The sequence below is a fragment of the Pleuronectes platessa genome, chromosome 24, assembly GCF_947347685.1.
Source record: "Pleuronectes platessa chromosome 24, fPlePla1.1, whole genome shotgun sequence".
Lineage (NCBI taxonomy): Eukaryota > Metazoa > Chordata > Actinopteri > Pleuronectiformes > Pleuronectidae > Pleuronectes > Pleuronectes platessa.
In genome coordinates, this window is record NC_070649.1 from 199,158 (window position 1) to 225,966 (window position 26,809).

Consider the following 26,809-nt stretch of genomic DNA (forward strand, 5'->3'; position numbering starts at 1 on the left):
ATTATAATAACCACTGTACAGTTACTCCCGAAATTATATTATATTATATATAATATATATTATAATTATATTTAATTATGTTTACTTAGTTCACCCTCACTGGATAATTGTAATACGCACACCTGCACTTCTTTTCTTAGACCGTCGCACTGTTCGGACTGTTTGTATTGATTTGTTTTGTTTTGTTTTGTATTGATTTGTTTTGTTTTGTTTGTTTTGTGATGTGTATTCTGTGTAAACAGCTGAGAGCCACTTCACCGAGTCAAATTCCCTGTTTGTGCAAACTTACTTGGCCAATAAACCTGATTCTGATTGATGGTGAATGGTCTCCCCCTGGTGGACAACAGCAGAGCTGCAGGTTTCAAACTTCAGTCTTTGGTTCTGTCTCTTTAAACGTGTCAATAAAGTTTTGAGTTGAATATTTATTGACACTGTGTTGCTGACGTCATCAGAGCGCGGCCTGACGTCACGCTGCGCCGACATGTCGGTGTTTCACGATGAAGTTGAGATCGAAGATTTTGAATTTGACGCAGAGACGCAGATGTTTTATTTCCCGTGTCCGTGCGGAGACAGGTTCTGCATCACTAAGGTACCGATCTCCACCAGCTTCCGGTTAGAATAACTCCACTTCCGCTGGTCTCCGCCTCAGACACACGGATTCTGAACTGGTTCCACTTCTCTCACTGAACCGAGAGCTGCGGTCAGTTCGGCTCTAGTTTGATGATCGTCAACATTAAACCTGAAAGATTTTAATGGAGCTTCCTTCAGAACACGACGAGCCGACACGAGGACGTAGACGTTAAACCTTCACTTTTTAAAATAGAGTTTGGTTCATATTGACGAACACGTTCATGTTATTAGATGATTTTCACTGGTCATTTTAAACTTTATTGATCATTTGTTGTGACGTGTGTTACAAGTTGTTAAACTAGTCAAACACACACAGTTATACTTTATCAAGTATATGTTGACATAATAATCATTTATATACTGATACATATTCAAATATACATTCATATACATAATATACAAATACAGTTTACATAGAATCATAGGTTTCTTATTTATATTTACATTTGTATTTTCTGCTGCTGTGATGTCATCAGATCAATACAGTTTGTTATTTCAAGTTTATCAAAAAACAACCAACGTAAAGTCACTAAATTAACTAAATGATTCTGATGAACTCTGAACTTATCCTTTTAATATTATAATTTTTACTGTTACAACTATATTATATTATATACTATATAATGTTTTCACATTCATTAATAAGTGTTTTTTTTTTTTCTTGATTAAAACAGCTGAACATAAGTGGCGATGCTGAACTTGTTGATTTTAGTTTGTTGACATGTTGACGAGTTGATCACTGAACGTTAATTTGTTTGTAAAGGAAGACCTGGAGAACGGAGAGGAAGTGGCCACGTGTCCCAGCTGCTCGCTCATCGTTAAAGTCATCTACGATCAGGTCAGTGAACGCATCACTGGACTGTCCCAGTGAGTCAGTCCAGGACAACAGACACTGTGTCCCTTCAAAATAAGAGCTGCAGTTTCCCGTGAGCTGATTCTAATCCTTTGTTTCAGGATTTGTTCATGTCGGGAGAAATAATCGAAGCTCCGTCGTCGTCAGAGATGAAACTGGAGCTGGCTCAGTCCTGACCCCCCCCCCCCCCCCACCAAATTACCCATCAGGCACTGCTCCTCGCTGGAGGAGAAACTGCGACTGGAGCAGACGATCAGAGCTCGCGTTGTTATGATCAGAGGATTTTAAATATGTTTGTAACTAACGTAATATTTATTAAAGTGGTTAAAACATAAAAAATGCTCCTAACAAGTTTTTATTTTACTTTGACATTTTCTGTTGACGTGGTTCAAGTGTAGCGTGTTCACATTACCAGGGTAACACGTAGGAAGTGATGTCATGAAAGCAGCATCCTCACTTCCTGTGTAAACGTCATCAGCAGCATTTCCCCTTCCTGGGACAAAAAGCTGTTTTTATTCTAACATCTTCGACCATCGAGATGTTTCCATCACTGCCTCCAGACACGATTCATAACCAGCATGCATTGCGTTCAGTCAGATGCTGGTTCCCATGGTTACAGTCATATATAAACACACATTAGGTTGATGGGTTTCAGACTGATGGGGGGGGGGGGGGCCCATGTCATTACTAAATAAAGTTTTTTTGTTGCATTTAAACCGTAATCCGATTAATGACATCACACTGAGCCAGGTGTCACACTGATGATGTCACCACATCAGCTGTGTGTCACCTGTGTTTGATTTTGTCTTTGGTAATAAAGTTGGTTTAAAAAAATCTGGAGACAAGTGACACAACAAAGACACAAACAGGAAACACTCACCTGTGTAAACACGTGAGTTCCCCCCCCTGCATGTGATGCAGACCTGAAGAGAAAAGAGAGAAAACTTCACCTTTAACCTGAAGAGGCTGCGTCATGTCTTCAATTATTAATATTATAAAGAGTGTGTGGCAGCCTAACGTCAAACAAACCGGAAGTGGAAGAGGAGGGGCTTATATGGACAGAGCTGAACTCCAGAGTTTCTCTGGTCACATCTGATCAGAGATCAGCGGCTTCATGATCAGAGCAGAAGCTGCAGGTGGTTTGTACCGAGCTGGAGTTTCTGTTTCCTCCTTCTCCTCTCGGCTCGCTCCTTGTGCTCAGTAGAACACGTGACGCTCACAGTCAGGACTACTGACAGCTAAATCATCCCAATAAAAAATAACCTGAACTAACCCACTGAACTTGAACTAGTTCATTTTAAGTGTGAACTGGCTCAACACTGCAAACAGCTACTGGACACCAGTCAGCATTGAGAGGCAGAGGCAGTAGGGCTGGATCATTACACTCCTGTGACCAATCCTGCGTGAGACTGCGGTTAGGCCCGCCTTTCTCATTAGCATACGGACACAGAAATCGAAAAGAAATCAGGGAATAAATAAATGTGCAAATATATTTAAGACATTTATTTAGACATTTCTGTTGTTATTAACGTATTTATTTCTTTCTGTATTAATTAATTAATTTCCTTTTTTATTTATTTATTTATACTTGAGTCATGTATGGTCCTCCATAGATATGGACCCAATCTGAAATAAAGTTAAAGTAAATTCTATAATACAAACTATTTTCTCATGTTAAACTTTTAATATTTGATTTAAGTCCACAGTTTGTCTTTATTTTCCCCTTTTTGTAGATAACTTTATTTATAAAAACATATGTACAAATGATATATGTTATGTAAACATAAAGTTGCAACTCAACAAGGTGGTGTAACAGGCGAGTCAGCCACCAGGGGGCGATCCAGAAATGTCCCTCTTTATTAAATTCTTCATATAGATGTGATGCTTTTATTTTGAGGATGACCAACACTGGTTCCGGATTTATTTAAGATAAATGTTTCTTATTTTAACCAGCTCCACAAAAACATGAATCTGTTTTAATAAATCTCTTTTATTTACTTTGTACATAGTTCACTGACGTCATTTAAATGTAAAACAGAAATTAATTGATTTTTTGATGTAATTTGTGAAAAAGAATGAAAGTGACCTGTATTAATAATAGAAAATACGTTTTTCTTGTGCCGGCTTCTCATGGAAACTGGGTTAGTTAACTTCCTGTATGTGACAATAAACTTGGCTAATAAAAGAATTCTAATTCTGAAACACTGAACTTTATTAACTCACAATTCCAGAGACACACAATCTAAGTAGATAAAAAGATCACAGCCACAGTTGGAAACATCTCACGTTTGTGAACCTTTATATATAAAGTCTTCGGTGTGAACGTACTTAATAACGAAATCTTACTGAAAGGTTGAAGCTGAATTTACGAAGTTAATGTGAATTCTGGTTCATCTTAATACGATGGGATTCACAAAACTAAGTCCCTTTATACACAGTCGACACTAATATTTGTTCACTATATGTTAATGTGACTAAAACAGAATAAACAAAAACCTGCTCTTTAAATCTGGTTGTTATTTGGTGCAGATTTTGAATGATTGTTTGTCAAGTTAAATCAAACAAAGGTCGAGAGGATCATTAGATGGAAACTCAGCACTTTGACAAACAGAAAGTATTTTACAGAACAAGTGAGTCACTTCAGATTTATCAACCACAGGCCACATTCTTCTTCACACCTTAAACTCTACTCAACCTCACTCCTGCTACTTCCTGTTTTAAGATTTCTTCGAACTTCAAGTCAAACAACTTTATCTCAATTTATTCATGATTTCAACAACTTCTATGACCAGACAAGAGTAAGACAACCATTCAGAACAAGTTGTTTGTACACTTCGGTAAATAAACTTCAGTGACTCAATGAACACCACATGCAATATTAAGAAGTATTAAGTCATAGCAGGATTTCATACTCATTGTACAGTGTGATGTTTGTGTGTTTGACTGACCACCGGCCTTTTTTACTTCCTGTCGTAGATTTTTTTGGGGGGGGTGATGTATTTTTTATTTCTACACAAAGTTAAACACAACGTTAATAATGTGGTGTGTGTGCGTTAGTATCCCTGTGGACAGAGCGGCTGTGACAACGACAACATTGTGTTGTGTGCAGCAGCAGTGAACTTTTTCATTCATCACGAGTACGGATACTGACTTTTTACTCTGAGTGGTACTCGTGCTCGTGAAAGTTCATTATCTGTACCGGATACTCGCTTCATCCCAGTATTCGGCTCAACCCTAATATTTACCCATTTGTGTTTTAAACATAATTTATTAAATTATAAATGATCATTTACATAGATTATCCCCAGTTGTTTTCTTCTTTACCAGGAGCAAGATATAAAATAAAGGTTTAATGACAAATTGTCAACTGAGAAAGTGGAACAGAAAATCTCTTCAATAGAAAATCTTTTAATATAAATAAGACAGGTGAGCAGACCAGGTGAGTACAGCTACAGACCAGCTACAGACCAGGTGAGTACAGCTACAGACCAGGTACAGACCAGTCGAGTACAGCTACAGACCAGGTACAGACCAGGTGAGTACAGCTACAGACCAGGTACAGACCAGGTACAGACCAGGTACAGACCAGTCGAGTACAGCTACAGACCAGGTACAGACAGTCAGTGTGGAGCAGGAAGCTGAGCTTTGTAGTAAACGCACTCTGGAGCAGCAGGTGGAAGAACTGAGGACGAGTAAAACGGGATCTCCTCATACTGAAACATAAGAGAACACAGTGCAGAGTACTGAGTACAGAGAACTGAGTACAGAGTACTGAGTACAGAGTACTGAGTGAGTACAGAGTACTGAGAACTGAGTACAGAGTACTGAGTGAGTACAGAGTACTGAGTACAGAGTACTGAGTGAGTACAGAGTACTGAGTACAGAGTACTGAGTACTGAGTGAGTACAGAGTAGTGAGTACTGTTTATTAGTAAAAGAAGGTTCATGACAGGATGATGTAATAGATCTGGCAGAACACAAACAGCATCAACTGAAGTAACTGTAGAAATAAATAAAGAATAAAATACAAGTTGAAGAAGTTTAGAATGGGTAGATACTATTGGTACTAATAATGCAAGTCCTAATTCTATTAGTACTAATACTACGAATACAAGTAGCTGCTGCAGCTAGCAGTAGAGTAGGCAACACTAATAAGTGAAGTATGTGTTAGCTGTTGCAACAGAAGCAGTGATTAGCTGTAAGTAGCAGCTAAAGCTAAGCTAACACTAGCATAAGTAGTAGCTGTATGTAGTGGTAGCATTAGCATTAAAGGTGAAGCTCTTTACCTGTGGAGTCTCTGGCGTGTGAGCGACAGGGGAACTCACACACAATCTGTTCTTCACACAAAGCCACGAGCCAATCACACCTGTCAAATGCAGCATTTACATTTGTTAGCATTAGTTCAGTTATTGTGGTGTTAGCCGTGATAGCAATGGTAATAGTAGCAACAGTAACATATTTGAATGTGTAGCAATATGTATTATTGTAGCATTATTATCACATTTGTATTAGTAGCATTATTAGCAGGAGTGTTAGCGACATAGCACTAGTATTTGCAGTATTTTTGGTTTAAAATAAAACGGACTCATGGTAGCTATGAAGACGATGTTCAGGCTGAGAGACGCGAACATCGCGGGACAGGTCGTCCACAGGGCTTCAGACATGTTGGAGGCTGGCGTGGATACAACACCTGGAAATAATAGATTAGCACAAACTCCTCATCGACAGTCGGCCTCTGCTGGTCAGACAGAGAACTTCAGACAGCTGCTTCAGCTTCTGAACCCAGTCTCTGACTGGTAACTTCCCAGTGACATCAGAGCCACTGTCAGAACTGTCCGCTGATTTTTGCATTTTTAGATTTGGTCGTTAACGGAGGAGGAAGATAATTACACAACTTTTGTTTCAACAAACTTTGCAGAAACTTCTCTCAATAAGACCCAATAATCATAGATGTGAATGTGAGTGGAGAACTGACCTGAGACCAGTTGGAAGGTGTCGATGTGAACGAGGCTGCCCTGGCTCTTCCTGGAGCAGAAGTAGCGTCTGCAGTCGTCAGCGCTGACGTTGGAGATGGTCAGAGAGGTTCTGAGCAGAGAGAACTTGGACCTGAAGCTGGGGCAGCTGAAGGAAGCTTCAGAAGCCGTCAAGATGTGAGCGATGCAGCAGATCAGCTGACTGTGGATCTCCATGCTCCAGTATGAAGCGTTCCTAGAGCAGGTCAACGTCACGTCCTGACCCAGCTCCACCTTCTTCACCTGCAGAGCCTCAGCACAGACCATCATCATCATCACCACCACCACCAGCACCACCAGCACCACCATCACCACCATCACCACGAGACCCGTCTCAACCGACCTCGTCTTCCTCGGAGAGAAGTGCTCTGCACTTCCTGTTTCTCGAGGTGATGTCGTAAACAGACGACCTGATGACTGACGCTCAACAGGAAGTGAGACTGTCTCCCTCAGCCCGACCAGAAACCATCTTCACAAACATCTAACATCTGTCAACATGTTCCTTTAATCAGCTGAATGACACTGATAATAAAACCAACAAAACAACAACTTACGTTTGGTTTCTTTGATGTAAGATTTATTCAAAAGTTTTTATTTGATGAATCTGTCACATGCGCCAGGGCTAAAAGTAACTAGTAACTAAACCAGTCAAAGTAAAGAGACTAAACAAGTATTTACTGTGGTATAGTATTTCCCTCTTGAATACTTGAAGTAACTCTCTGTTATAGTTGAGTAAATATACTCAGTTACTTTAAAGCAGCAGCTCACATGAACAGCTTCACATGAACACCAGTATAACCAGTGGCCCCGCGCTGGTGTCCTCTCTGATCGCACAGCTTCACTTCCTCTGGGCGGCGGCGGCGAGCACGGCGGCGGCGGCGTCCTTGGCGTTCTGCAGTAACGTGGTCGCTCTCTGCTCCGTCTGACACACACAACAAGTCGCTGATGGTCACGGTTCATTTACAGGCAAGCGACACAGAGAACCAACACTTACAGCTGCAGTGAAGGGCTCATCTCTGATGTCACGCAGGTTGATCATCACGTTGTAGTACGCTCCGTGAACCGCTGCCTCCAGAACTTTAGCCGCCACCTGGAAAAAACTAACTCCAGTCACCGCACTGTGATCGTTTGCCTCGGCCAACCAGGCCCCGTGACCTTTGACCACCAAAATCTAACCAGTTAATCAATTTGTCTAATGTTTGTTGTAAACATTCTCTCAAGCAGATCTTATACGTCATGTTCAAGGGAAACAAACAGGCCACCGTGACCTTTGCCCTTTCACTACCAGAATGATCCAGGCTGAATGGAAGACTCACCTGAGCGTCAGATCTGCACGCAACGTTTCCATACACGACAATTTCCTTAAGAGACGGCCAGAGGACGTGGATCCTCTCAGCCAGAGCCAATGGGACGCTGACGGCTCGCTTCAGACCCTCCTGCATCGCGGCTTCTCTCCTGACAACACACACACAATTTAAACACAACTAAAACACACACACACACATTATAAACACAACACACACACACACAGTAAACTCAGACCTTTGAACTTCCTCTTTCGTCGTCTTCGTCATCTTCAGCGCCACCTGGAACAGAGAGACAAACTTCATCGACACAGATGGTAGCACACAGACGTTTGATGGTAACATGGCGGTGGTGTGGGCGTGTTGTGTTGTGTTGTGTTGATTGATTGTGTCGTGGCGTCTCCTCACCATGTAGCTGTTGAAGGCGGTGGAGTCGGCGTCGACCATGAGCAGCAGCTCGTTCATGGCCTGATGAAATGGAGGAATCAGCCTCCTCATGACGCCGTCAAGGTTCTCAAACTGCCTCTTCCCGTACGTCATCTGACCCACCATGGCCCCCAGCGCCGCCCCCTGCAGGATGCAGACAACACAACACCATCACAGAGACGTTTGTAGGTAGAGATGTCTCACACCGAGTCAGAAACTGGTACCAGAGCAGCGACAGCAGCAGACACAGATCCTCCACCAGGAGCCGCCGTCCGGGCTCCGACGCTCTGGACGAACTTCTGCAGAGACAGAGACACGAGCCGCGAGTCGTCCTCGGCCCTCACCATGTACCTGCACAGGGAAACACACGAGTTCCACCAGACTGAACCAAGCAGCTGCTGATCATCTGTCCCATCCCAAACCGTGTCATGTGACCTTCTGGCATGCAGCTGTTTTCACACTTCCTGTTGACCGACAGAGAGGCTCCACTACGGATCCCCTTCAGTGATATGGAACACTGTGATTGGCTTGTAGAGATCCATTCAAAAGAATTTGGACAGTTTGTATCAGATAGAAAATCAACAAAGTGAACTAACTCTATGATTCGCTCCTTCGGGTTGAACGGCCCCAGAGAGTCCAGGCCGAGTTTAGTGATCACCTGGAGACACAGAGACACAAAGGTCATGGTCATGTGACTTTGAGACGACAGTAACAGACGGAGACCTCTCAGCTGACCAGGCGGACTTTGTGCTCTTCCTCGAGGACGAACAGTTGCTCTTTGTGGATGTAGAAGTCTGCAGCGTCCAGCAGAGCCTTCAGAGGGAGGAGGCCGACGACCTGAGAGCCGACCACCGGCAGCTTCAGGTCCTGGACACAGAACAACACGTGTCGCTATCAGTCATTCACACACAATAATATGACAATAATAAAAGCTGTTGCAGCTCCCTGCTCTGAACCCGTGTCGACCTCTGACCTCAGCGGCCCTGCAGATCTCCTGGTACACGGTCTGGAGCGGCGTCAGCTCGTAGTCCAGGATGTTGGTGGACACTTGAGCCACGTTGGCCTCGTCCAGGTACCAGCCCATCCCCTGCACCTTCTTCAGCAGCCCGGGCTGCTCCACAAACACCAAGGGAAAGGGGTCGTCAGACATTTTCTTAGGAGATAATGGTTAGTAAACTCAGACTCCCAGCATGCACCTGTTCTTTCCCCCGGCCCTGCTCCCTGATGTCCAGTGCGATGCGGTGAGCCTGTTCTTTGGTGGCGATCAGGTTCACGTTGTAGGCGATGAGGAACTTACGGGCTCCAGTGACCGTGGCCCCCCACGCCGGGACGAAGTCTGCGGGGCCGAAGTCAGGGGCCCATTCACTTCGTTTCAACTGGACAGGAGAAAACAACAAACCTGAGATCAGACTGAAATAGATCACAAAGGAGGAGGTCCGGTATTAAATACATTTCACTTTCTGGATTCTTATTTTGCAAGAAGCCATTCCCTCTTCCTTCAGTAGAGGATCTTTGACGAGTGACGTCTGTCTGTTACCTTCTCAGGTAAAGCTTCGTACTCTCCGGCTCTCACAGCAGGAAGACTCCTCCTCGCCTCTTGTCTCGCTGCTTCGCCATAAAGATAAACTGGGACCAGAAACAAGGAGTCACACCTTTCATTCCTGATTAAACATATTTATAATATATGATCAAACTTTGATGTCAAGTCAGAAATCTGACGCATGGTGTTGACGTGGTCTCACCGGGAACCTGCATCGTTTCTGCCAGTTTCTGTCCGAACAGGTTAGCACACTGGACGCAGTCGGCCATGGTGACGTTCTGGACGGGGATGAAGGGACAGACGTCCAGCGCTCCGGTCCGAGGGTGTTCACCTGAAAACACACACACACACACACACAGTCAACACTCCCTGTGGATCACAGGCGGTGGCGAGCAGAGCGGCACGGACCTGAGTGGCGGCTCATGTCGATGAGGCTGAAGGCCTGACGCGCAGCATTCAGCGCTCCCTCCACCACCGCCTCAGGAGAACCCACGAAGGTGTAGACGGTGCGGTTGGTGGAGGCCCCGGGGTCAACGTCCAGCAGGCTGCAGCCGCTGGTGCCGGAGATGGCCGCCGAGATGGCGTCGATCACCTGAGATTAAAGATGAAAGTTTTATTCTGTCTTTGTGAAACACGTTTAAAAACTTCTGGTTAAATCAAAATGAATTTGTCCTGAAGTCTGGTGATGATTGACTGACGACCTGTTCCAGTCACTGAGTAAACGATGTGAACTTTAACAGGTTTAACTATTGGACAGAACAAACAGGTCAAAGGTCAAACTTCAGTTAAACCAACAGTTTCTGAGACTTTCAATAAAAACCCTCTCAATGTCCACTGACTTCTGAATTCTTCTTCTTCATCAAGTGAGAGAGACGTTGATAAAACTGATCAACAAATAGAATTTAAATCCGAATCACTGACCTCTCGGCTTCGACCCTCAGAGAAGTTCGGGACACACTCGACCAGCTGAGCCATCGCGTCTGCAGTCTGAAGAAGAAACACCAGAGTCCGAGCTCATCCACTGACCCCCCCTCATGCCACGCCCCCGCCCCCACCCCCACTAAATCATCAACAGCTGTAAATGATTGATCACACTGCCCCCCCCAGGACACACACTGCAACACAGAGTCTGCACACTTATAAACTTTAAAGACTCAATCTGAAGATTCATCGATAATAAAATCAATAAGATGTTTAAGTGTCAGTACAGAGGACGACAGTGAGGATTAAAAAACTAAGATCAAATCAACACGAGTCCGAGCTGATCAACACACAAGTTCAGAACACTTTGAACTAAAGTGTGTACTGTATGTCACACACACACACACAGTGTTTGTTTCAGCAGGTCGGAGGCCACAGGTCAAAGGTCAGTTTCACTGAGTCTGTTTTTTTAACAAAGCAAAAATATCCAGTTTCTCCTTCAGTCCTGTTTTTTATTAACCTTTTTAAATCATTACATTCAGTTTTTTTAATTTTATTAAAAATAAAGAGTTTGAACACTGAGCTACAGGCTCATTATTATTCAAGCGGCGTTTCCCCGATTAGAGCAACAAGAACATTCAAAGAAAATATGTTTTCATTAATGAAATAATGAAAAGGTTCCATTCATTTTTAAATCAACATTTTCTTTTGGACACGTCAGTGCAGGTTACACCTCTGATTTAATCTGATTTAAAAAGGTTTGACGTGAATTATCATGTTGTTTTATGCATTTTTAACCCTTGTGTTGTCCTGTATTCCCACGTAGGACAATAGACACGTGAGCAGCCCTTGCAGATGTATTTGTTACACCGGCAACACACGGTGCAAGTTTTACAGTCTTTTTTCCTGGGGCATATCTGACACCACTCGCCCTGAGCGGGGCTGCTGCTAGGGCCGTGGAAAAGGCCGTCAGCTCTGGTCGAGCATCTATGAGGACTATAGCTCTCTGTGCAGTGGTGGCTTTTATGACGTTCACAACCTCGGCGGACGCTTCCGTGCGGATACGCTCCCTTCGTTTGAAGAACGGAGAAACGAGAGCCTTTCCAGGCTGCTCTAGGAACAACCTCCGATTGTTCAGCTTGCCCAGCATCCAGTCTGGGTTGAGCAGCAGATCGGGTGCTCGGGCTTGTTCTTCCGAACGGTGTTCGTAGGAGGTGAAGTAATTGTCGCATATAACGTTACGACCGTCTAGTTCCTCCATTACATCGAGCACTACCTGCAACCCCAAGTTCCATTCAGGGCGTCCGCTGCCCGGCTTTCCGGTTTACACTTGCATCTTCAAAGCGTAGCTGGATTTTGCATCGCAGGCCACTAAGTATTTCGCCGGCTTGCTGGGCATGTACTGACAGAAAGGACCCCGGCCTAGGGAGAAGAAGGAGGAGAGGAGAGGTTTTTGGTTTTTCAAAATCCGTTTATTGTACATTTCCAGGAAACGATTCACTTCTTACATCAAACACCAGATGTAAAACCCAAACAAACAATGTTAGTAAATAATACATATATACACACACACACATGTACACACATCCATACTAACTGTAGTTTCTCGAATTAAAGGTTTACATTCAGTTCCCCATCTTTCCCAATTGTTGGGCCAGAGCCCAGCGGGGGGCCGCCAGACACTGGAGCCGAGAGGAACAAAGGGTTGTTAAACTTTGGGTGGGAAAACATCCTCCTGCAGGCTCAAGAATCTCCCCCTGGTGGTGGAAAAATGTCCTGGGGTTTTCCCAGAAGCCCCTGCTCAGTTCCAAGCCCCGCCCACTCAGATCCATTTCTGACACTCAATTGGCTTAAAGCCAGCATCATCCTATGACCAACTCCTCAAGGAGGAGGACCTCTCAGGTAGAACAAAACCACTGAGACCCCAAACATCGCTGCCATTTTACCCTGCTCTGAAGACAACACCAGGCCCCCTTCGGGGCCTCCCAGCTGATTTAGTCGCTAAAGGGGGCAACCAGAGTTATTTTATTTCATTTCTTTTATTTCTTTATTCAGTCGACGTTTTTATTTTCAAAAGGACTTTTGTTATTTTAACTTGAAGAGGCCGCGCACAGGAACTCGCTCGCCGGTCGAGCATCACAGACTTTCTTTCCAAATCCACAGCGGCGTTACCGCTGTTCACCCCTGCAGAAGCGCGAGATTCATTCCGCTGAGGAGCACGAGCTCCACATCCCTGAAGAAGAAGGACGACGTTCATCCCATCGAAGCAGCACGAGAAAATCCGCTGCTTGTCCGGTCCAGCGGCCGAAGACCGCTTGAGAGACCACGTGATTCACTGGCCCGACGCGCACGCACACCGCGAGGGTGGTACAGTAAGAGGCTTTATTGTCTGGGCAGATGTTAATATAATACGTAGCGTATTGTTTTAATACTTGAATGTATTTGTTTTGTATGAGACCGCCGAGTCTCTAATGTTTAGCGGCGACTCGCCACTTCCGGTTTCCGGTTACGGCCTTGTGCCACAGTTTTTAAGCGCCGTGAGCAGCGTCTCCAGCTCATTGTGACCGTTTGAACAACTTTAAAGAGACTTTACCGGTCAAACCTCAGCACACAACGCCACTTGGGTGCTGAGTGGTAAAGTAAATGTAATTTGTCTCTGACGGTGCTTTTAAGAGCTTTGCTCCCTCCTTGTATTCTCTCTCTCTCTCTCTCTCTCCTTCTAAACCGACCTATATACACATCCGATCTGTATTTAGAATACAGTTCATGTAACATAGTTAAATCTATATTCAGAGAGGCCGGACACATCTGGAAGCCATGCGGCCGAACGCCAAAGCAGAGACAAAGAATTCTCTTTGTCTGAAAATCCCTTTGTGTAATTCATGTGACGACCACCAGTGTGAGCTCCGGCCACATGGTGTCATTAACATAGACTCCATTTTGGATAACGCAAGTTAACCACCATTTTGAATCTATTATTGCCACACCTCCTCTCTCCCTCTTCTCCCATTCTGGCTCTAAATTCATAACGGCTCCGCCATCTTGTTTTGTAGTCAATCCGCCATTTTGAGAGTTTTTAGGCCTTGATTCCACGAATCATGATCGGCCGCCATCTTAGATGTGACGTCACCAAGTGACTGCGTCATCGCCACGCCCCCCTTCTTTTTCTCTCTCTCTCTCGCTCTCTCACACACCCACACACACACACACACACAGACACACCCACACAGACACACATTGATAGACACAGACAGATACACACACAGATACACATAGATGAATACATGTGTTTTTCTAAATTGTGATAAGCGGCTGCTGTTGTTATCTTTGAAATATGGGAGTTTGTTAAAATGATGAATCATTAAATAACACTAACTTTATTTCACATGCATACACATAGACATACACACACACACAGAGAGACACTTTGACACAGACACACACACATACACATAGACAGACATACATAGGTAGACCGCCGGTTTTACATGTATTTTCTGAATTGTGATAAGTGCTGCTGCTGTTGTTATCTTTGAAATATGGGAGTTTGTTAAAATGATGAATCATTGAATAACATTAACTTTATTTCCCCTTTTTAATAAATGCTTTTGTAATTAAAGTATCTGTAGTCTGTGATTATTTGTGCATATGTATGTGATTGCAGCTGGATTATGATTGCCTGTGCTCGAACTTAGTAGCCTTCACTGTTAATTAAATAATTATTAATATTAAATATTGAGATTATTGATTTGACATTTATCATTATGAGACTGATATTTATAGATTGTATCGTTGGTCCCTGTAACCAGGGTGGTGCCCCGCGACAATAAGCAATGATTACAGATTTGTATTATTCTTAATTGATAATTTTATTGTTTTCATTAATTATTTTAACTATTATTAATGGATAACCGTATCATTTCTAATTAAATGTGTTACATTTCTTAATTAATAGCTTTATCATTTTTGATTATTTTTAAGAAATAATTGTTATTTTAATAATCATATTTCATGATTATTAATAATTAGCCAACGTCAATTCTACTCCTACTATTGCACAACATAAATGGTGCCCCCGTGTGAGGCATTCTAACTCCAGCTGTATCATAATACTGTACAATAATCCAGATTCATTTTCCCCCAGAAATTAATTTTTGAAGAAAAAGATATTAATTAATTTTTTTTTTTTTCTTCCTTCCAAAACTTTTTTTTTATCCCTCACAACATAAATTGATCCCCGTGTGAGGGCGGAACGCTTCACGCATGCAACATAAATGGTGCCGCTGCTTGAGGCTATCTAACTCCAGCTGTATCATAATACTGTGTACAATGATCCAGAAATAATTTTGAAAATTATTTCTCTGCAAATAATTTTTTTTTTAATTTCTAAATTCCCCTGCACCTTTGCAACACAGGTACACTCGCGCCTTGCATATCTGTGGTTGGCTGCAGAGTGCAATCGGTGGTTGTGTATTCGCGATGCACAATATTTATGATTAATTTCTTAAAGAGAAAAATAATTTTGGAAATTTATTTCTCTTTGAATTTTTATTTGTAATCCCTTTGCACCTGTGCCAAACAGGTATACTATTGCCTTGTGTATCCGTGGTTGGCTGCTTATTGCATATTAGTGGTTGTGTCATCTCAATGCACAATAATTATAATTAATTTTCTTAAGAGAAAAATAATTTTGGAAATTTCTTTCTCTTTTTGAATTTTCTTTATTCTTAATTCCCTTTGCTAAGCAGGCGATGTGTATAGCTATGGTTGGTTGCTGACTAAGTTTCAGTAGGTTAGTAATATTTTTATAGGAGATTTTCTGCATGCTTTTTAATTTTAAGGAAACAAACTAGATTTGAGAGACTAGTTTTGTTGAGACTTGTTTGTTAACCAACTAGGTCTTAAGGATTGAGCCATCGAGCTATCCTACATAGCGCTACTATATAGACACAGAGTGAAGCTCACCTGTGCATCTTGTGTAGTGTTTATTAAATTTTTATCCGCTTTTAACCTAAGCAAGCTTGAGCGGCCCACCAGGCTCTTTTCGCACTCAGAAGATGAGTAGCATGGACCATCCTGGGGCAAGGGCTCCCTCAAGGCCAGACGACCTGTCAGAGACAGTCGCCAGTCTGAGCAATTTTTATAGAAATGCTATAATTGAGTTTTTGTCCGCTTTTATCTAAGCAAGCTTGAGCAGCCCACCAGGTGTTTGCGCACTCAGAAGATGAGTAGCATGGACCACACTGGGGCAGGGCTCCCTCAAGACCAGACGACCTGTCAGAGACAGTCGCCAGTCTGATCAATTTTTCTAGTGATGAAGTGAGTGAGTTGAGTGAGTATGATTTAAGTACCTGCGATCGTAAGATTAAAGAACTGTCCATTCACCTGATCAACCCCACTGGCCCGCATCCAAAAATACCCCATGCTCTGGGTCAACTGACACTCCTCTACCAGCAGAGAGCCGAGCTGCAGGCCCAAGAACATGCGAAGGAGCTCCAGGCCATGCAAGCAGCATGTCGAGCGGAGCAGGAGAAAAACTCCCACCTGCGGCATATCATCGAGACCCGCACAGAACAGGACCAGGCGGTGCAGGAGCACGAAGCTCTGCAAGCGAAGGTCAAAGGTCAGCAGAAAGGGGGGCACAGTCAAACAGAGCTGCCCCCCCTCGAGCTGATATCCCTGATGACAGGGCCAGGAGCTGACGTCATTCCCGGTGGAGCCAGCGGAACAGAGACACTGGGAGAAAAGCTGCGAGCACAGCTACGCAACCCTCTTGCAGAGGAAGCTTTGCTCTGGAGAGCCAGACACACCCAGCAGTCGACCGCTCCAACCCCCTCAACACCAAAGGGGGGGCCGGACTCAACCCCTAGACGTGCAGTGACCTGGGACCGCTATGAGGCACTCCAAATGCCTTTCCAGCGGACACACAGCATCCACTCCAGCCAGAAGGAACACATCCTGCACGGAGCCATGCTGATCCACACCACAACGACAGAAGGAATCCGTCCTGGAGGGCTGAAGGAGATTTCCCAGTCTGCCACTCAGGCAGGGGCGCACCATGACTCACGGTCGCGTCCTGGATGGTCCTCCACTCCCGGTGCAAGAGATGGTGGCCACAAAGATGAATACTGTGGCACACACAATTCAGAAGACCCTGATGACTCAGCACCCCCTCAAAGAGAGGAAATCTGCACCCGGCAGCTAGAGCCCCTTAAAAAAGACATTTATCGCTTCGACCCAGACAACCGAGGGTTCAACGAAGACGACACCGTGGTTCTGGCAGTTCAAATCCAACTAAATGTGGACCCGGCGCTGGAAGATGACAACTTTCCCCACGCAAAGATGAACCCCAGCAAAGAGAACCAGGAACAGCGACCCTTCCAACAGGGCGCCCCACAAAACCAAGGGGGTGAGGATTTCAACCAGCCCCACAAACAGTTTCGACCTCAGCACCTGAATCCCTCTCAACAGAGGAGTAGGGGCTGGAACAGACGGAAACCCTATCAGTACCAGGAGTATAGATGTGGTGACCGAAATCCAACACATGGGATGCATCCTGGTACAGAGGAGTAAATACGGAGATGTGTGGATGAAGCAATGAGAGACATTGTGCCACATGTTCCTCCAGGCTCCACTGAGAGACCAGACACTGAACCCCGTTGGCGAAACTAGGAGCAGACGCCCTCCTTCTCCACTCCCAAAGATGACTTCAATGACGGGGAAGGACCAAGGCGCTGCCAGAAACCCCCTCTCACCTCCACATCTGAAAAGGGGGGGAAGAAATCCCAACTTTAAAACAAAAAAACGCTCAAACCACTCACTCCATCAATAGCTGCATGCTTTAGACCCTCTGTCAGTAAATTGTATAACGTAGTTCAGGTAGTGAACCTCCTTAGACCTCGTTGAGGATTTTGAAGTCGTTACCACTACGGTTGTGCAGCCCTCACAGGTACACTTGGCAATTCAGTCTTGGCAGTGAAATTCCAATATCTGTAGATCTGAAAACCTAGAAATAGGATTTATCATAAATTCACAGATTAGCGAACAACAGAACGTGACTCGCCGTTCTAAATGTTTTGGTTTGACAGGATAACACACATGTTTACCTCAAAACACCAGCACCTACTCAAACATTTTCTTCTGTTCGTGTTTCCACTTTTCTTTCATTTCACTCTTCACCGAAATTCATTGGTATTTTAACAATAACTGCCGATAAGCATTATGTGAAATTGAAAGTGTGTGCCGTGTTTTAGAATATATGTTATTTAGCCTGTCTGCCCAGACAATTGCCTCTCTCTGTTTAGACTCATGCCTCGAAGACATTTATGCCTCTCTGCCTCATAATGAACTAACTTTCACTGCTTCAACTCCACTCAAGGATTACCTCTCATGGATTATCACTGGACTCTCGACCATAGTTTGCCCTGGAGACCGGGGTCACAGCCCACTCTCCAGACCAAAAGGGGGACTGTTGGGCCAGAGCCCAGCGGGGGGCCGCCAGACACTGGAGCCGAGAGGAACAAAGGGTTGTTAAACTTTGGGTGGGAAAACATCCTCCTGCAGGCTCAAGAATCTCCCCCTGGTGGTGGAAAAATGTCCTGGGGTTTTCCCAGAAGCCCCTGCTCAGTTCCAAGCCCCGCCCACTCAGATCCATTTCTGACACTCAATTGGCTTAAAGCCAGCATCATCCTATGACCAACTCCTCAAGGAGGAGGACCTCTCAGGTAGAACAAAACCACTGAGACCCCAAACATCGCTGCCATTTTACCCTGCTCTGAAGACAACACCAGGCCCCCTTCGGGGCCTCCCAGCTGATTTAGTCGCTAAAGGGGGCAACCAGAGTTATTTTATTTCATTTCTTTTATTTCTTTATTCAGTCGACGTTTTTATTTTCAAAAGGACTTTTGTTATTTTAACTTGAAGAGGCCGCGCACAGGAACTCGCTCGCCGGTCGAGCATCACAGACTTTCTTTCCAAATCCACAGCGGCGTTACCGCTGTTCACCCCTGCAGAAGCGCGAGATTCATTCCGCTGAGGAGCACGAGCTCCACATCCCTGAAGAAGAAGGACGACGTTCATCCCATCGAAGCAGCACGAGAAAATCCGCTGCTTGTCCGGTCCAGCGGCCGAAGACCGCTTGAGAGACCACGTGATTCACTGGCCCGACGCGCACGCACACCGCGAGGGTGGTACAGTAAGAGGCTTTATTGTCTGGGCAGATGTTAATATAATACGTAGCGTATTGTTTTAATAATTGAACGTATTTGTTTTGTATGAGACCGCCGAGTCTCTAATGTTTAGCGGCGACTCGCCACTTCCGGTTTCCGGTTACGGCCTTGTGCCACAGTTTTTAAGCGCCGTGAGCAGCGTCTCCAGCTCATTGTGGCCGTTTGAACAACTTTAAAGAGACTTTACCGGTCAAACCTCAGCACACAACGCCACTTGGGTGCTGAGTGGTAAAGTAAATGTAATTTGTCTCTGACGGTGCTTTTAAGAGCTTTGCTCCCTCCTTGTATTCTCTCTCTCTCTCTCTCTCTCCTTCTAAACCGACCTATATACACATCCGATCTGTATTTAGAATACAGTTCATGTAACATAGTTAAATCTATATTCAGAGAGGCTGGACACATCTGGAAGCCATGCGGCCGAACGCCAAAGCAGAGACAAAGAATTCTCTTTGTCTGAAAATCCCTTTGTGTAATTCATGTGACGACCACCAGTGTGAGCTCCGGCCACATGGTGTCATTAACATAGACTCCATTTTGGATAACGCAAGTTAACCACCATTTTGAATCTATTATTGCCACACCTCCTCTCTCCCTCTTCTCCCATTCTGGCTCTAAATTCATAACGGCTCCGCCATCTTGTTTTGTAGTCAATCCGCCATTTTGAGAGTTTTTAGGCCTTGATTCCACGAATCATGATCGGCCGCCATCTTAGATGTGACGTCACCAAGTGACTGCGTCATCGCCACGCCCCCCTTCTTTTTCTCTCTCTCTCTCGCTCTCTCACACACACACACACACACACACACACAGACACACCCACACAGACACACATTGATAGACACAGACAGATACACACACAGATACACATAGATGAATACATGTGTTTTTCTAAATTGTGATAAGCGGCTGCTGTTGTTATCTTTGAAATATGGGAGTTTGTTAAAATGATGAATCATTAAATAACACTAACTTTATTTCACATGCATACACATAGACATACACACACACACAGAGAGACACTTTGACACAGACACACACACATACACATAGACAGACATACATAGGTAGACCGCCGGTTTTACATGTATTTTCTGAATTGTGATAAGTGCTGCTGCTGTTGTTATCTGTGAAATATGGGAGTTTGTTAAAATGATGAATCATTGAATAACATTAACTTTATTTCCCCTTTTTAATAAATGCTTTTGTAATTAAAGTATCTGTAGTCTGTGATTATTTGTGCATATGTATGTGATTGCAGCTGGATTATGATTGCCTGTGCTCGAACTTAGTAGCCTTCACTGTTAATTAAATAATTATTAATATTAAATATTGAGATTATTGATTTGACATTTATCATTATGAGACTGATATTTATAGATTGTATCGTTGGTCCCTGTAACCAGGGTGGTGCCCCGCGACAATAAGCAATGATTACAGATTTGTATTATTCTTAATTGATAATTTTATTGTTTCCATTAATTATTTTAACTATTATTAATGGATAACCGTATCATTTCTAATTAAATGTGTTACATTTCTTAATTAATAGCTTTATCATTTTTGATTATTTTTAAGAAATAATTGTTATTTTAACAATCATATTTCATGATTATTAATAATTAGCCAACGTCAATTCTACTCCTACTATTGCACAACACAATAGAGCATATAATCCTCCCAACAGTCCATATGCAACTATATGTCAGCACAATGTCCATCATCCCGTAGTAGGCGTGTTCTACTTTGAGTCTGGCTTCCAGAAGTCCCACCAGCATTGACGTCGGATGCACGCTGCCAGTGTTCAGGGCCTGGTTCCTCCGTGTCAGCCAAATGGCTAACTTGGCAGAACCAGAGACAAAGTTTAACAGGTTGTGTGTAAGTTTCTTTTTTACAGAATATTTCAGACTGTAAATGAACAAACCAAATGAAAAAACCTATCCTAGGCCCTGAAACCATCCTTTTAACAAATCAAAAAAGTGCTTTCAGCCGAGGGCACTGCAAAAAATAGATGTTCAAGTGTTTCAGCTTGGGAAAAGAAAGTTTGTAGCTATCGCCCGGTGCCCTATCCTCCACTGGAGGTCTGCTGTCCGTCCTTCAATGGGGAGCTTGTACAATGACTGCCAGCTGCCTTACGGGGAAGTGTGTGGCTCCAACAGCCCAGTCCACCTCGACCCTCTCATTCCCTCCAGCGAGTGCAAATTGCAAACCTTTACACAGGACTGATGAACCGACTTCTTCTCCACAGTCTGAAAGCTGTCCAAGTGATGGAGTTGGGAAGGACCATAGCTGTCCACCCTTCTCCTGCCACTCCCCTACAGCTGGAGTGATGAATAGGGAGGGGAAAACTGTATTCCTCACTGCACTAGTCACACAGATCATTGCTCCTTGCAAAGACTCTCCTGGTTTGCGGCAGGTCGGCACAGACCTCCTCCAACACTTTGTTAATCAGTCTGGTAGACTTGATTTAGATGCCCTCTTTCAGGATGTTCAATGATGATGCTGTCATCTTTATCTGATGGCCCAGTTTGGTGCCGCTGTTGCGGTCGGAAAATCAAAGGAGAGGAGTCGTCGTTCTCAAGTTGAAATTAAGCAAGTTTATTCAGAGGTCACAGGTCAGGAAAACGCGGTGTCCAGCAATTGAACATGCATGGGTCTCTAGTTCTATGCAGAAGGCTACACAGGAAAAGAGGCGCTTAAACAGAGTGCGCACATAGGTTATATATTGATATATTGGGCGTGACTGGGGTTCGTCTCTGATTGGTCAAAACTAGATGCTTCGGCCCCTGAGCCGCTAAGTGCAGTTACCGTTTCGGCGCTATGCGCACCTGCCACCTCTCCGCGAGCAGCAGCGTCACCTGCCGCTTCATGTGAACGCTGCTTATGCGGACACGATGAGCGTTTGTGCCCGACATCCCCACAATCAAAACACTTCAGGCTCCCGGAGCTGGCGTAAACCATATAATGCCCGTCCCCGTGTTTTACTCTGAAGGAGACCTCCAGAGTGTTTGTGGGGGACTCCCGGAACATGAATACCTGCCGCCTTAGGGACTGCACATGTTTTAATTTATTATCTTTACAGCCTAAACTTAACATCCTGAAACCGCTGGAAAATTTACCGAACCTACTGAGCTCGGCTCTTAGAAGCTCATTTGAAATAAAAGGCGGAACTCCGGATACCGTGATCCGGGTTGCAGGAACCGACAGCGGGTTCACCTGCACGAAGCTGTCCCTAATAAACAGGCCATTCTCAATGAGCTGGTGCACCTGGCGTTCTTCTTTTAAAAACACCACCACCGCTCTGCTCATTCTGGAGGCGAACAGTACATTTTCATGGCCTACCTGCTCGCCAACAGCCAGCAGGACCTCCTCCACCCTAATGTCCCCTCCCGGTTGGACTATCCGCACTCCCTGCCGGAGTGACGGAGGTGGCGTCCCGGGGGACGCCATTCCCTCAGAGACCCCTGAAAGACCCGCGGTCTCTTCAGGTGGTACTCAGAAACAATATTTACAAGAAACAAAACTTACCTCTTCATGCAAAAGATGAGATGAGAAAATAAATTAAAGTAAATACCCGTAAAAAGGCAAAACCCAGTTCAAATCTCCGCGCCACTCACGCGTCCACCACCGCCACTCACTCACTCTGGAACCGGAGTGTGAGTGGAGAGGAGAGGAGGAGAGGAGGAGAGGAGAGGGAGGTGAGGATAGGAGAAGAAGAGGACGAGGACTAGCAGCCGCTATCTATATAATAAAACATAACATAATAATAATAATATAATATAAAGACGAACCTCTGAACGGAACCAGTTGCTCATCCGCGGTCACTATGGGCCCGGGTTGTAGAGACACAGTAGCCGGGCCACCACGTGTCCCTGACCTCTCACACGGCCACCAATTTGTCCGTGGCTCGTCTACAGCGTCTCGTCTCGCGGTCTTGGAAGCGCAGCAGTCTGGAGTGCGTGTGGAAGACTTTGAGGGGCATCGTGGCACGAAATATCACCCGGCCGTTCTCAGGGTGCCACAGGCTGGTGGCCTCGCCCGGGGACCTGTACACGCCCGCTAAGATCAGCTGCCCTAGGCGTGCAGGTCGGTCTCATCCATCCCTTTCTATTCGTCACCATATTTTCGACGACCCTCCCGTCTTGTCATCTCCTGCATGATGTTCTCCACCGTCGGCGTGATGAACAGGCGGACTGTTGAGGGTATGTCACCGGCGTGGGACTTCGCGTGCATCGTGGGGCCCGGACAGACCCCGCTTAGAGCCGCAGCAACCTCGGAGGAGGAGCAGCGGCTCCCCTATCGGCCGTACGCCCTCGATGACAATGTAATTTTCCTGTTTCTTGATTGGAAGGCGTCTCCTTCCACGAGTCCGGGGGGGGTGGTGGTGCAGCCGTGGTCTTGTCCCTCTTCTTCTTCGTCCAAGGATGACGAATCTGCAGAAGCATCACCCACTGAGTCGTAGTCCTTGTCGTCTCTGCTGTCTTCTCGGTCTGGCTCTTTTTCGTCCTCTTCAGGCTCAAAGGAAGGATCCTCGGAGCTGTTGGAATAGCTGTTCCAATAGTGAAATGCGCCGACGTGATATCGTGGCATGGTAGGTGTATCTACCATGTGTATATCCTCACAACCACACGATGGTTTGCTTAAACGCTTGTTTATTATCCACTGCACACCGACATAGCATAGCCACGGGCATCACTTCTTCTCTGGTATTGTTTCTCTAACCCTGTGTCTTATCCCCTTCACCCCAGCGTTACCTCCCCCTAGTGGAGGAGTGCAGGTAGGCTTTTCTCTGAACTTACAACATTCCCTCCCCTCAGAGAAAAACCTGGTAAGCTTTCAACTCACTGACATTTTGTGGTTGAGGGGCTCCAGCTATAGCCTCCATCTTGTCTGTCAGCGGACGCAACCCGCCGGCATTTATTTTATGTCCAAGAAACGCCACCTCTTTCCCCATGAACTCACACTTGCTTCTTTTTAGCCTGAGACCACTGTTCTCCAATCTACGGAGTACCTCCTCTAGATGTTCCAGGTGTTTTTTTTCATTGTGTCCTGAGATCAGAATGTCATCTAAGTAGATGGCCACGTTTGGGATGTCACCCAGGATACCCTCCATGGTTCTTTGGAAAATCCCAGGACTTGAGGCTACCCCAAATGGTAAGCGGGTGTAGGTAAACAGGCCTTTGTGTGTGTTGACAGTGACATACTTCCTAGATTCTTCCTCCAGGACCACCTGCTGATAGGCATGACTCATGTCTAATTTGGTGAAGTGTTGTTCCCCATTCAGCTGTGCAAACAGGTCCTCCACTCTAGGGATTGGATACTGATCCAGCTGCGATGCTCGATTTACTGTGAGTTTATAATCCCCACATATTCGAATTGACCCGTCTGGCTTCCTGACTGGGACAATGGGCGCTGCCCACTCTGCATACTGCACTGGCTCTATGCTGAATCCACCTTGTTTACCAACTGATCTGCCAGGCCCAGCTCCCTTAGCCAACTTCGCCACAGTAGGTTAGGTCCCTCCCCCTCGATTATCACCACCGGCAATGTCTTTTCTGTGTTTTCATTCTGCACCTGCACTTGTACCCTGCCTAGCAGTCTGAGCCTCTCTCCAGTATAGGTTTTCAATTTGAGCAAGCACGGCTTCATTTCGGCTATGGCCGTTGTCTTACAAAGCTGCACATATTGTTGTTTGCTTACTATGGTCACCCCACAGCCAGTGTCTATTTCAAACATTACCTCTTTCCCATTTATTTTCACCGGGCGCGTGATGGGAGCCACCTTGGCTAATTCTTGTGACACACTGAAGATGGTGTGAGTGCTACTCTCCTCTGTGTCACTTTCTCCTTCACCTTCTCTTAACAAATGTGTACGCCGCTCTCTGCTAAAACCTCTGCCTTCACCTCTCTGCCCTTTGTACATGGCTCTATATGCATTAGACGCTGCTGCCTTAGATCTGCAGGCCATTCTAATATGTCCCCTCTTACCACAGTTGTAGCAGAGCGCTGTAGCAAATTTACACTCATCCGCTGTGTGCTGTCCTTTACAGCGGTAACAACTGGGGAATTTAAGTTGTGCATTTTCTGAAAACATCTGGTGGACAGTTGTTTGAGATTTCATCCCACATTCATTTTGAGCCGTGTCCTCTGTTAATTGGCCTTGCATCTCTTTCACGTCCTTTGACGCTGATTCCATAGCCAAACACACCTTCAGGGCCCTGTCAAACGTCAAGCCCACTTCCGACAATAGTCTCCGTTGCATTCTATTGTCGTTAACTCCGCACACCAATCTGTCTCTCAGCATTTGTGGCAGTGAATCTTCGTATACACAATGTTGGGCCAATCTTCTCAATACCGCCACATATTCCGCTATAGACTCACTGCTCTTCCGTATGCGTGAGTTAAACTTAAATCGTTGCACGATCTCACTCGGTGTCGGGTCGTAATGAGTCTTCAGAATAGTCGTGAGCTGATCATATGTTTTCTCCTTGGGTGCCTGTGGGCTAACTAAACTTCTCAATAAACTATAAGTAGCTGCCCCAACTCCACTTAGCAACACAGCTCTCTTTTTCTCTGCATCCTCAATATCATTAGCTTCGAAGAACATCTCTAACATCTCTGCATACTCTTCCCATGACTGTGACGCAACATCGAAAGGAGCTACCGTTCCGATCACCGACATCCTCGTCCGTCTTTGTGGTTTGTACTCCTCGTCTGACTCCACCGACCAGTCTGCCACACTTGCAGTCTTCTTTGTGTCCCGTTTGAATTCTTGCTTTGATCCTCGTCGCCAATTGTATTATCCTCAAAACCACACGATGGTTTGCTTAAACGTTTGCTTATTATCCACTGCACACCGACATAGCATAGCCACAGGCATCACTTCTTCTCTGGTATTGTTTCTCTAACCCCGGGTCTTATCCCCTTCACCCCAGCGTTACCTCCCCCTAATGGAGGAGTGCAGGTAGGCTTTTCTCTGAACTTACAACAGTAGGGAGGGTGGCACACAGTAAGTGGGACACCGGCTTCTCTATATACCCCTCTAGATTACAATTGGAATCAGGTGTGGGTCTGACTGACCCCACAGTGCAGCACCCCAGCGCCCTCCCTGGGGGTCTAATTGCCCCCCCAGAAGAATCGAGAATGACAATCCATTTGTCTCAACTACACCCAGGAGAATTGGATAGTGACAATCCTTGGGTTACCTGACCTGCCAGGGGCTAGCGCTCACTCACTCACTCACTCACACCCAAGAACAACATGAGGGTTAATAATTATTTGTCGTTTTATCGATTTATTGCCTTGTTATTTATTAACAAGGCAAGTAAAAATGAAACCAGGATTAATCTTTACAGATGACGTGGTTTTATATGATTAAAGTAAAGATTAAACAAATCCGTATATGACTACAGTAAGATACCGGAGGTGAAGAGGTGTGTCAGGGTTAGTTATTGAAGAAGCTTTTTATGATTCTATTGTTCAGCTGATCAACAAGATGGACGTCTGGTTCTTGCTCTGCTTCATTCTGGGTAAGAAACAAATACTTTTATAATTACTCTCACATAATTGCAGTTAAAGATAACTTACATTAAAGTGTTGGAGCTCTGTAGTTTCGTAAATGGATAATCATCTATTACATTTTATTTATGTGTCTCCTCATCACAGCTTCTACGACTGAAGCGCAGTTCATATCACCACCAGAAACTCTGACTACTGCAAATACTACTACTACTGCTCCCTCTACTGCTAATACTGGAAATATTACTACTACTCCCCCTACTGCTAATTCTACTACTACTACTCCCTCAACTGCTAATACTACTACTGATCCATCTACTGCTAATACTGGAAATATTACTACTACTCCCTCTACTGCTAATATTGGAAATATAACTACTAC

General features: G+C 44.9%; 4 protein-coding genes across 6 annotated transcripts; 1 reads left to right on the forward strand and 3 right to left on the reverse strand.

The window, feature by feature from the left end:
- The first annotated feature begins 430 nt into the window (after nt 1–430).
- dph3 (diphthamide biosynthesis 3) lies at nt 431–1,822 on the forward strand. Its single transcript, XM_053417132.1, has 3 exons — nt 431–589; nt 1,394–1,468; nt 1,585–1,822. The coding sequence occupies exons 1-3, from the start codon at nt 482–484 to the stop codon at nt 1,657–1,659; spliced, it is 258 nt and encodes an 85-aa protein (XP_053273107.1). The 5' UTR covers nt 431–481; the 3' UTR covers nt 1,660–1,822.
- A 1,631-nt stretch (nt 1,823–3,453) lies between these two features.
- On the reverse strand, nt 3,454–7,301 carry LOC128430971 (uncharacterized). 3 transcript variants are annotated; one of them, XM_053417129.1, is made up of 4 exons: nt 6,458–6,904; nt 6,068–6,172; nt 5,769–5,848; nt 3,454–5,196 (listed from the first exon to the last, which is right to left on the reverse strand). In XM_053417129.1, exons 1-4 carry the CDS (start codon nt 6,810–6,812, stop codon nt 5,104–5,106), a joined length of 633 nt encoding a protein of 210 aa, XP_053273104.1. In that variant the 5' UTR covers nt 6,813–6,904; the 3' UTR covers nt 3,454–5,103. The 3 variants fall into 3 exon arrangements, with proteins under 3 accessions (XP_053273104.1, XP_053273106.1, XP_053273105.1); XM_053417131.1 differs by lacking the exon at nt 5,769–5,848 and having other exon boundaries at nt 6,458–7,301; XM_053417130.1 differs by lacking the exon at nt 6,068–6,172.
- Nucleotides 7,050–10,788, reverse strand: ftcd (formimidoyltransferase cyclodeaminase). Its single transcript, XM_053417128.1, has 14 exons — nt 10,686–10,788; nt 10,173–10,356; nt 9,967–10,095; nt 9,762–9,850; nt 9,421–9,600; nt 9,198–9,335; nt 8,960–9,091; nt 8,821–8,882; nt 8,449–8,575; nt 8,207–8,368; nt 8,037–8,080; nt 7,811–7,949; nt 7,489–7,584; nt 7,050–7,416 (listed from the first exon to the last, which is right to left on the reverse strand). The coding sequence occupies exons 1-14, from the start codon at nt 10,737–10,739 to the stop codon at nt 7,333–7,335; spliced, it is 1,620 nt and encodes a 539-aa protein (XP_053273103.1). The 5' UTR covers nt 10,740–10,788; the 3' UTR covers nt 7,050–7,332.
- Nucleotides 10,789–23,212: 12,424 nt separating this feature from the next.
- LOC128431303 (uncharacterized protein K02A2.6-like) lies at nt 23,213–24,419 on the reverse strand (the record flags this gene model as incomplete). The annotated part of the gene is made up of 1 exon (XM_053417583.1): nt 23,213–24,419. A coding segment is annotated over one exon (696 nt), but the record flags the coding sequence as incomplete, so codon positions are not given.
- Between the last annotated feature and the right edge of the window lie 2,390 nt (nt 24,420–26,809).